At 50.5% G+C, this 11,390-nt stretch overlaps 1 protein-coding gene across 2 annotated transcripts in view; it reads left to right on the forward strand.

The window, feature by feature from the left end:
* BAG3 (BAG cochaperone 3) overlaps nucleotides 1–10,024 on the forward strand; it is a 22,200-nt gene extending 12,176 nt beyond the window's left edge. Inside the window, exons 1-4 of one of the 2 annotated variants that reach the window (XM_028485778.2) lie at nucleotides 3,466–3,656; nucleotides 4,015–4,341; nucleotides 5,756–6,160; nucleotides 8,650–10,024. In XM_028485778.2, the coding sequence (XP_028341579.1) occupies nucleotides 3,612–3,656; nucleotides 4,015–4,341; nucleotides 5,756–6,160; nucleotides 8,650–9,465 (1,593 nt within the window). In that variant the 5' untranslated portion in view covers nucleotides 3,466–3,611 and the 3' untranslated portion in view covers nucleotides 9,466–10,024. Of the gene's footprint in view, nucleotides 1–3,465; nucleotides 3,657–4,014; nucleotides 4,342–5,755; nucleotides 6,161–8,649 lie in introns of those variants that run through there. The other variant, XM_024121395.3, reaches the window with a different exon arrangement.
* Nucleotides 10,025–11,390: the final 1,366 nt, after the last annotated feature.

Genomic DNA, 11,390 nt, shown 5'->3' on the forward strand with positions numbered 1-11,390 from the left:
GGCACGAACCCGTGTCCCCTGCATCGGCAGGTGGACTCTCAACCACTGCGCCACCAGGGAAGCCGTTTAGTTGTGCTCTTAAGCAAACAAGACCTGTGTGAGCCACGGGCTCATCCAAGCTCAGAACCTGGCCCCAGGCTTGTCTGGTAATAATATCTTGTACTCCATAGGGCAGGCTTTGGCTCACCTGAGGTAGTTTTCCCTGCTTTTTATCCCGGCCTTTTCATGGAGTTGTTTGGCACCCGCAGAGGATTTTAATGCAATGCACAAAGAAGAATCATGAAGCAGTTCATTTCATAAATTAGTGCAGTGAGATAAGCAGTGGAAGTCAGGCTCTTGTTTCCTAATTGGGTTTCGTATGTATTTATTCCTGATGGCTCTGCCCACAGATAAGGAAAATGAGCTGAGCTGATTGGAAAACACTCCCTGTAATGCCATCACTGCTCCTTAGGGAGCTAAGGCAGGTGGTGATGAGGAGGCAGGGCTGGCCGTCATCTGCTTGGTGACTGTGATGGCACCCCGTCCCTATCACGGGGTCACACAGAAGTGTAACCCCCAGGAGACGGAGTCCCCAGTTCCCAGTGAAGTCAGGGTGGGGCAGGTAGTGCCTTTCTTCTATGAAAGATGCCGGTTGGTATAACCAGTAGGCTTGGGCTTGAACTCGAGAACACTTCTTATGGGACTGAGGAGACATGTTCTAGTCGTATTCTAGGAGAATTATAAATGTTAAACATTTTAAAAACTTTTTTCTTGGACTTCCCTGGAGGTCCAGCGGTTAAGACTCCGCCCTTCCAATGCAGGGGGCGTGGGTTTGATCCTACATGCTGCGCGGCGTGGCCAAAAAAAAAAAACCAAACTTTTTCCTTTGAAAAAAATAACGTCTTTTTTTTTTTTTTTTTTAACTAGACTGTGATGAAAACACCACAGAAGAGAGGAAGGGCAATTTAACGCTTTTGGGCAGTGCTTTTTGGTTAGTAAAACTGAAGCATTTGCTGTTGACAGGGCCCTGATGAGAGGAGAGTAGAAACAGAGGTGGTGTCAGCATCTGGTGCAGACCTTGTTGTGGGTGGGTGTTTCATCTTCGGTTTAAATTATTCACGTAGAAGTGTTAGTTTTCTATTCTGTAGAAGTGAGGTGGTCTTTTTAACTTACCTAAAGCAGTGTTTTCTAAACAAAGCCCCCGCCACAGTGGCAAAGGAGCCCGCCTTCTTTCAGAGGCCATCATGAGAGATGTGTGGGTTTTTATCAAATGGCATAAATGGGTCGTTAATTCACACGGAACCAGGAGTGCGGACCTCAGGACTGTAGGAAAGCAGCCTCCGGGCTTCCCGTAGCCACCCTGCCTTCCAACTTGGGCCCCTGACACCCCAAGCCCTGCCTGCGGTGACCACATGCTCCCTCCACTGACCCGGACGTGGCACCACTCCCAAGACCAGGTCAGGTATTGGCTCCGCTGTCGCAGCCCCTGGGGCAGGCGGAACTGCTCTCCCGCCCGCCTTCCCTTCTTCCTTCCTTTTTCTTCCCTTTTCTCTTTCAGTTGAGGCACAAAATATACCCAGGGAGATGCATAAAAAGCACAACTCGTGGCAGGCCCGCTCCAGTACCTTCTGGATCCGGGGGCTCCCCCCAGGAGCAGGCAAGCCTCAGCCAGGCCTCTGTACGGTTTCCAGGCCCCAGGAGGGTCTGAGGTGGAGGCCCAGCCAGCAGCCGGCTGTGCGGCGATGCTGGGGGTGACAGCCCTCACCTGTTCGGTCTGGACAGTGTGGGTGGAATGTGGCAGGGGAGGGGCGGTGTGGGGGTCCCAGGGAAGTGTACGGTGTGAGAGACTTCGACACGGATGTTCACCCGCTTACCACCACCCAGAGAAAGATGGAGAACGTTTCCATCTCCTCCGAAGGTTCCTTCCCAGACGACTCCGTTTTCTCCAGGTGCAGTCACCGTTCCACTCTGGTCACCACCAGTTAACTTCGTCCTTCAGCTTTGATTCCTCTGACACTTTGGGGTCTGAGGAGCATAATCATGGGCCTGTTTAGGGGGGGAATTCACCTGCCTTTTGGCCTTCCCAGCATCCCTCTTGTTTTGTTTTTTTTTTGGGGGGGGGCATCCCTCTTGACGTGCTCTCGTAAAACCTCACGACAGTCCTATGAAGTGGGTGTTGCTAGCTTATTTTCTAGAAAAGGGGATTAAGGCTCACTGAGGTTAAGAGAATTACCCCAGATGAAAGAACTGTTACTAACAGAGGTAAGAATGAACTTGCATCCTCTCTAGGAAAGCCCCCTCCTACTAGAAAAGCCCAGGCGGTCCCCCATCCGCAGGGCCTCCTGTGCTTTCCAGGTAGTTTTGCTTCCTGTTTGTTTCATGCAGCCCCCAGCTGGCAGGGATCGTGCCTCGCTGGTTTGGTAATCCCATGGTACCAGGCAACTCGGGAGTAGGACGTTCACCAGGGGCCAGTCAGCGGGTGAGGGCTGCTGACTGCTCAGCTCTGCTTTTGTGCGTGGCCAGGAGGAAGCCCGCAGAGACGATGCCCCGGCACTTGTCCAGGCCCCTGCTCCAGGCTGGAAGGAAGGTGCCCGGTGCGTGGAGAAAATGCCCGGACGGCCTGTTGTGAGTCAGCACCGGGCAGCACGGCGTTTCTTCGGTCCCTCTTGCTGCCTCCCTTTCGGTGTCCCTCTCATGGCAGGAATTTGGTTCTGAATGTGAGGCCTGGACCCACTCCCTGCTCTTGGGTGACCTGAGTTAAGCAGGCTAAAATAATGCCGCTGCCCTGAGCACGTGGGTATTCTAATCTGAGAATGCCTGTCTGCTGGCGTCCCCAAGGACATGGCAACACCCTTGCCTCTCCTTCGTGCTGGAGGCCCTCTGGGGCGGGGCTCTGCAGGAAGCAAGCAGTTCACGGGTCTGAAAGGGCTAAGTTCCAGGGTCAGCCCTCCGCTTTCCCTACTTGTGACCAGTTTTGCCCCACTGGGAATTATACCCTGAAGCTCCTAGACCCTCAGCTTTTGGCGTTCGTTTGCAGTTCGGAGGGTTGCCTCGTGAGGAAGGATCACGCTCCTTCTTCATGGTTCACCCACACGGCTGTGGGTGAGTGGCACAAATCCTTAGCCCCCTCCTCTGTAAGAGGACCCTCTCGCACTCAGGAGATCGCCAGGACTGGAAGCCGTGGGGGTCCCTGGTTTCAGCTGCCCAGCCTCTGCTTGGTGAGAAGTGACATTGCCCGGTGAGTGACGGGCCAGCCTTGTTGTCTGAAACAAGATCTTTCTCTGTGGTACATCTGGAACTTGGCCTTCTCAAGGGTCCCAAAATAGCCAGGCCGCTGAAGGGAGAACTTCGTGAGAGGACATGAGAGAGACCCAGCCGCTCCTCGCCGAGCAAGCTTTGTTGGCATCACAAGACCAGCACAATTAATCCCCGGGTTTTGTTCTCATCCTGTGCTGCTTCTGCATTCCTTGTGTATCTCCCTTTCTCGCAGCTTGTTCTGAAAATATTCCTGAGGAGGCAGGTTTCCAAGCTGTGGCCTGCGTTGGGGTCCAGCACGAGTCTGTATCGCTAGGAGACATGAGGACCTTTTAGAAAGCAGAGAAGCTGGCTGTGGCCTAGGGAGTTGGAATTGAATGCTCCTCGCACCTTCTGATCTGGGTCTGAAGATTTGGGAGGCGGTCAGTGACTCTCCTATACGCACTGCTGCCCGTGTCACCCAGAAAAGAAACCTGTCTTACCAGTTTGGGAAACTGGGACTTCTCTTGTGCTCAACGGATACCTTGGCTCCCCTGCTTCCTCTGGATGCTTCTGATTCTTAAACTGCTGCGCATACAGCGGCTTCAGTAGGGGAGGGGGCGTCTGGAAGAAGTGGGGGGTCAGCGGAGGCGCCCACACTTTCTGCGCTCAACTGCCCTGGCTGGCACCGTGGGACCCAGGGTCACCCTGGAAGGTCGGAGCGCTCGGCGCCGTGCTTGCTCCTCTTCGGGGCTGTCTCCTTCCCAGTTTCTAACAGGTCTGTGTTTCTCTTTATTTTAGGAAACCGCATCCTCTGCAAACGGGCCTTCGAGGGAGGGCTCCAGGCCGCTGCCCACCAGGGAAGGCCACGCCGTGTACCCCCGGCTCCGGCCAGGCTACATTCCCATCCCCGTCCTCCACGAAGGTGCCCAGAGCCGGCAGCCACATCCTGTCTTCACCTACCCCCAGCCTGGGACGCAGCGCTTCCAAACCGAGGTAGCCCCGGCAGCCCCGCAGAGGCCCCAGTCACCTCTGCGGGGAGTGGCGGAAGCCACCCAGCCAGATAAACAGTGTGGACAGGCGGTAGCGGTAGCGGCGGCCCAGCCCCCAGCCTCCCATGGACCTGAGGTAAGGAGAGGCTTGGCTCGCGGGCCCGTGGGGTGCGACCCGGGGTGCCGGGTTTTGTGCTTCCTAGGCTGCCCCAGACCCTGATGCGGTGCCCAGGGCAACGCCTGGTGAGATGCGGGGCATCTGGGCCTGGCCTGCAGCGTCAGAGGTCACCCAACAAAGATGGCTTGCACGACAGCCCTGCGTCCCCCCAGCGTTTCACAGGTTGGTTTTTCAGGTGGGCAGGGATCATGGTTTATTTTGGTAGTTAAGGAATTGGGGCTCAGAAGGGTAAACAGCTTGGTCCAAAATCATAAAGTTGGAAGTGGCGTCGCTGGGACTGGAAGCCTGGCCTTCTGGCTCCTCATGCGATGCCCCGTACACCCACCGAGCTTTCTATATCAGAAATGCAGAGATGCTCTGTGGTATTTCATTCAGTTCAGTGTTCACAGGTAAGTATTAACTGCTTGGAGCTATACTGACGTGAAAATGAGACCGCATACCTGCCCTTACAGTGTCCACAGTTTAAAAGGAAATGTAAAATTAGGAGTCAGGAAGGCAGCTGCTTTTCAGGCTTTAAGCCTGAAGCCCACACTTCTTGCACTGATGTCTAAAGAATAGTTCTTAATCCAGTTCTTAGCTGAGATTTGAAGGCCGGTGGACCCCAGTAGGAATACTGAGCCGTAAGCCCTTTTGGTGTTCCTGTCTGCACACCATCCCATCGTGTCTCCTGCACTGCTCTTGAGCACAAATGCTTGCTCCGGGGGTGAAAAATCATAGTTAATGTCGGACACCAGGAGGCTCTTTTCCCTTCCCTGGAGAAGCGGTACCTGAATTTGTAATGTTTTTGTTGTAAAAATCAAAAGTGACGTATCAGTCAGAGAAACCGTAACAAATTTAAGCTAGCAGGGCCCTTAGAAGCCAGCTGGAGAAACACCCTTCTGATTTTCTAGAATAGAAAGTAGGTGGTCGGGAAGGGAAGGGGGCCTGGCCTGCCTCGGTCCACACAGGGGACACAGTTCCCAGGGCCCAGCTGAGTTCTCTGTGGATAAGCAGGAAAAGAGTTACGGAAAGAGGAAATGAAGTGACAACAATAAATAAAATGTAGCGAGTGCTTCCTGTGTGTGGCACTGGGGCTGGGACACACGCACAGATTATTTTACCGAATTGTCAAGTCAGCCCAGTGAGGGAGGGGTTACTCTTTTCTGTATTTTAAACGCGGCTCCTAAAGCTATTGAGCTGTTAAGAATTTGAGCCCAGGCCTCTTGACTCCTGAGCTCCCAGTCTTAACACTACATTTGGAAAATGGAAAGGCTTACAGACGGGAGGTCATATTAAACCTGCTGCCCAGAGCAGGCGCATAAGGGGGACAGAGTCGGAGGGCCAGACAGCGGCTGGTTCACGGGGCTGTGCATCTACCCTTTGCGTCTTGCAGCGATCCCAGTCTCCGGCTGCCTCGGACTGCTCATCCTCGTCCTCCTCGGCCAGCCTGCCCTCCTCCTCTGGCAGGAGCAGCCTGGGCAGTCACCAGCTCCCCCGGGGCTACATCTCCATCCCTGTGATACATGAGCAGAATGTCACCCGGCCGGCAGCCCAGCCCTCCTTCCACCAAGCCCAGAAGACCCACTACCCAGCTCAGCAGGGCGAATACCAGACCCACCAGCCTGTGTACCACAAGATCCAGGGCGATGACTGGGAGCCCCGGACCATGTGGGCGGCGTCCCCGTTCCGGTCACCCGTCCGGGGTGCGTCCAGCCGGGAGGGCTCTCCAGCCAGAAGCAGCACGCCGGTGCACCCCCCGCCGTCCCTCCGCGTGCAAACCGTGGTCGACAGGCCTCAGGTATGGGAGTCGGTGTTGGCAGACTAGCTGGGGCAGCATCTCTCCAGGGCCTGAGGAGCTCTGTGCAGGTGCCCTGATTTTACATTTTACATTTATTCATTTATTTATGGCTGTGTTGGGTCTTTGTTGCCGCACGCGGGCTTTCTCTAGTTGCGGCGAGCGGGGGCTACTCTTCATTGCGATGCACGGGCTTCTCACTGCGGTGGCTTCTCTTGTAGTGGAGCACGGGCTCTAGGCGCACGGGCTTCAGTAGCTGTGGTGCGTGGGCTCAGTAGTTGTGGCTCGCGGGCTCTAGATCGCAGGCTCAGTAGTTGTGGCGCACGGGCTTCGTTGCTCCGTGGCATGTGGGATCTTCCCGGACCAGGGCTTGAACCCATGTCCTCTGCATTGGCAGCCGGATTCTTAACCACTGCACCACCAGGGAAATCCCTTGGTCACAGTTTTTAAAAGGAAAGTGCCCTGTAAACAAATGCAGGGTATCTTCTTGCTACAGATGGTGACACTGTTCAGGGCCCTCAAACAGAACAGCTCCTTTTATTGTTTTTGTTTGTTTGTTTTTTTGCTTTTTTATTTGGAAATGATTTCAACCTTACAGAAGAGAAGTCCAGTATATATGAAGGTCATGAAAGCAAAGATTCACCCATATTCACTGTTAACATTTTGCTACATTTGCTTTGTCATTTTTTTCCTCTCTCCGTATATTATCTATATTTTTTGTTTGAGGTTTAATTGTAAATATCATGTCCAGTACCCCTAAATATGTCAGCAAATATTTTCCTAAGAGAGCGACCTTCTCATTCATACCCACAGTAGAATTATCAGATGCAGGAAGTTTAAGGTCCTTAAAGCATTGTTGTCTCATACACCGTCCATTTTCAGATATTCTTTACAGCAACTTCCTCCTGTTCCACGATCTAATCTAGAATCATGAGCACTGCATGCAGATGTCGTTTCCCTTTAGTCTCCTTTAATCTGGAAAACAGTTTCTCAGTCTTTCTCTGCTTTCATGACCTTGACATTTTTGAAGAGTACAAGCCATAGGGCACCCCCTCTTAAGTGTTTCCAAAGTCACTTACTCAGCCATTGTTTTAAAACCCAAGAAGAGGCGTGTGGCTGGTTCATGAGTGCTAAGGGCCAAAGTTAAGCATTTCTGGTTGGCAGAAGAGATTTGATGGAAAGGGAGGCTACTGGTGTTCAAACAGCCAAGCGTCCATCAGATCCTTACTCAGACTCAGTAATCCTTTCAAATGGGAAAGAAGTGCCCATTTGCAAAGCTGGAGATGTTTCCTCTCATATCTTTCCCACATTATCAATATTTTCTATAATTGGTGACACAATATTTAATCCTATTTCCACTTAATCTTATTTGTTTGTAGTGGCCTCCCTTTATAGCTTGTTTAGAAATCCCTTTTTAGAGGCTTGCAGAGATTTGACCTAACTGAACATTATGGTGGGATTTAGTGTTTTTAATATGGAGTGCTTTAGCAATAATGTAGTCCAACTCCTATTTCCCAGTTGATAAAATCAGTGTGTGAGATTTTTAAAGGGGTTTTAGATGTTCACTTAAATGCTAGGTGAACCAAGATGTTTCTGTTTCAAGCATAGTTAATTTTTTAAAATATCGCTATAGCTTATAGTCATATTAAAGAGTATCTCAGCCTCTGTAGCCAATGTAGTCAATACAGAGATTCTGCACTGCTGAATGTTAGCTCTGGCACAAATGTGTCCAGGCAGAATTCTTACTGCGTTACCCATTTTCAGCATCTTGCTTATTCTCAAAAAATACATCAGTCTGGGCAGAAACCACAAGGCTGTCATAGGTTTTAAAAAAAAAAAAAGACGATTATAACTTTTCTGAAACAGGAGATGGGAAGGCCACACCCTGAGTGGAGACTGTCACACAGGGTAATGAAGGGGGGCAAGTGGCCATTATTACTCCATGGCTCCACCAGCTGAAAGTCTGAGTCACCCAGGACTTTGCTTTGAGGTAAAGTAACTCAGCCGTCAGCATGAGTTTTTGGTATTTTCATTTTTGAAAATTATATTGGTTTTCTTTTCATTGCCGTAAGAATACCATCTCCAGAAAATTTCAGTGAGAGATGACAGACCAAGAGACCAAGGTTAACGAATGGAAGCATAACAATGGTTTGGTCACATACATGATGAATATCATATTTTAATTTTGTAACAGGTTTGGCTGACTTTGAAAATCTCTCTTATACTATTAAACTTTAAAAAAGTCATTTCTGGGGCTTCCCTGGTGGCGCAGTGGTTGAGGGTCCGCCTGCCGATGCAGGGGACACGGGTTCGTGTCCCGGTCCGGGAAGATCCACATGCCGCGGAGTGGCTGGGCCCGTGAGCCACGGCCAAAAAAAAAAAAAAAAAAAAAAGTCATTTCTGTTTTCTTCTAGTCAGTACTAGCTACAAACAACTGCCTGTGACTCTCAGCCAGTTATTAAAACTATCTCTGTGTCCTTGCCTTTTCTCAGCAACCCATGACCCATCGAGAACCTTCGCCTATTCCCCAACCTGAAAACAAACCAGAAAGCAAGCCAGGCCCAGCTGGACCAGATCTCCCTCCTGGACACATCCCGATTCAAGTGATCCGCAAAGAGGTGGATTCTCAACCTGTTTCGCATAAGCCCCTGCCTCCCTCTGAGAAAGTGGAAGTAAAGGTTCCCTCTGCTGCGGTGCCTTGTCCTCCCAGCCCGGCCCCTTCTGCTGTCCCCTCTCCCCCCAAGAACGTGGCTGCAGAAGAGAGAGCAGCCCCCAGCCCTGCCCCTGCAGAAGCCACACCCCCAAAACCCGGAGAAGCTGAGGTACCCCCAAAACATCCAGGTGTGCTGAAAGTAGAAGCCATCTTGGAGAAGGTGCAAGGGCTGGAGCAGGCTGTGGATAACTTTGAAGGCAAGAAGACAGACAAAAAGTACCTGATGATAGAAGAGTATTTGACCAAAGAGCTACTGGCCCTGGATTCGGTAGACCCAGAAGGACGAGCTGATGTCCGCCAGGCCAGGAGAGATGGCGTCAGGAAGGTTCAGACCATCCTGGAAAAACTTGAACAGAAAGCAATAGATGTCCCAGGTCAAGTCCAGGTTTATGAACTCCAGCCCAGCTCCCTTGAAACCGATCAGCCACTTCAGGAAATCATGGAGATGGGTGCGGTGACAGCAGACAAGAGCAAGAAAAGTGCTGGAAATGGAGAAGATCCCAATACTGAAACCCAGCAGCCAGAAGCCAAAGAAGCAGCAGCTCCAAACGCCAGCAGCACGACAGACACAGATGCTAACCCAGCAGCACCATAGTCTCCACTAAATAAAAAATCAGCCCTGGAGACTGGGAACTGATTGTGTGCTTTAGAGAATTTTAAGTTGCATGCATTTCAGGGACTTAAAATCAGTTGGTTTTTACTATTCATAGCCGCTTGGTACGCAGTAACTTGGGTGGAGGTAAAACACACTAATAGAAGGGCTAAAAGGAGAATGATGCTTTTCTTCTGTATTCGTATTCTGTACAAATAAAGGAGTTGCTTGTCACAGAAGTTTAACCCCATAGCTTGTTGTTTTGGAGCCCTCTCTGTATGGGTCCCACATGTTAGTCATGGATGTGAACTGTCTTTCTGCAGCTCTGGACTGAAGGAGTTTTTGCGGGGGTAGATGGGGAGTCAATTTCTCATCAGTAAATATGAAACCCATTTTTCAGAAGTGTTGCCATTTTAATGGGATGATTTTTGTCATCTCATAGCTAAAATACTTAACTTTAGATAGAATAAAATGTGTAAGGAGCCGTAGGAATATCTGTATGTTGGTTGATTTTAATGCTACATTTAAAAAAAGGAAAATAAAGTAATAATGTAACTCAAAATGTCTTCTGTGGTTTCTAAATTTTGAAGAGTGACAGCATCAAGATGGTCTTTCACTGGCTTCAGGAAAAATAAACAGACACATTTACAATCCTGCTCTGGGATTTGTAACATCTCTACTGGCCCGACCCATGAGAAAATGAGTCTTGGTCATTTTTCATTCTCAGGTTGCAGCTGCAACCTGGGAAGACTCAGAGCTGTGAACCCAGGTAATGGGAACGTGCCCATCACACCTCTTCAGATTGCCCCAGCAGAGGTGCATCTCTGCCCACCTGGCCCCAGGCCATCCGCAGGCCTCACCAAAGGGCTGAGTGGGTTCAAAAGTGCACAGTTCCCAGTATTGTCTGAGGCTGGCCCAAGCGTTCCCTGGAGTCCAGGTCACTGGGGGTTGGGCACATGTTCTTTGAGAGTCTTGGGGTCATCTTTATCCGACACTCCTCTGAGTCACCAAGCCAGTCCGAGACCAGGTTTATCTTCCCAGATTGGGTTCCTCGAAGTCACCGGGGTCAGGGATCAGATGCACTGAGAAGCCACTGGGGGGAAGAAGATTGTTCTGGGCTAAGGTGTTTTAAGAGCTTGGGAAGGACCACCGCCCAGAATGTGGAGATGTGCAAGATTTTGTTTTCTTAAGTCCTTTGCCAAATAAACCTGAAATTGAGAAGGAAGAGAAAGATGGGTCTGAGATCTTGGAACTCCAAGGGAGCCCTCTGGCGTAAGAGCGCCTGAGCTGAATTCCTCATGACTGTATTGAGTTTAATATTGGTGCCTGACGATGGTGCACAAAAATACACGCCGGCGTGCTTGCCACTCTCAGCTTCGTGAGAAAGCTTGAAGCCATTCCGCTGGGAATCCGCCAACGTCTTTACAGGGTGAACTCATCTGAAGAGTCAAAGCTGACTGCTAACAACACCACCGATTCTAGAAACGCAAATTTGTAAATAGGAAAAAAGCCTACTGGACTATTTCTTAGATGAATCAAAGATAAAGAATGTGACCATCTTTTTGGTGACTTGGGCATCTCCTCTCAACGGATCTCAACGTTAAGCCTTCTTAAGTGGTTACTGAATTAGGTTGAGGTTTCATCACTGAAGATCATCAACAGGTAGCCCTTTAACCTAGTTAGAATGTTTTCAATCATCCAAATTAGATGGTACGTGGATATCGGGCAGGAGTTACCCGACCTGTGTTGGGGGTTCCTGGGCCTTGCGTGGCGGCCACCGGCTGGGCATAGGGCTGGCTGCAAGGCTCTTGTTAACGTGCCTGTCTGCCCCTGTAGGAGTCAGGGGACATATGTCCACTGAGTGTCTCCTAGTGTCAGGGGAGTTCGGCTTATTGCTCTTTAAGAGAACATTAAAAAAAAAAAAAAGA

This window comes from Physeter macrocephalus, unplaced genomic scaffold, assembly GCF_002837175.3.
Source record: "Physeter macrocephalus isolate SW-GA unplaced genomic scaffold, ASM283717v5 random_570, whole genome shotgun sequence".
NCBI classification, from domain to species: Eukaryota; Metazoa; Chordata; class Mammalia; order Artiodactyla; family Physeteridae; genus Physeter; species Physeter macrocephalus.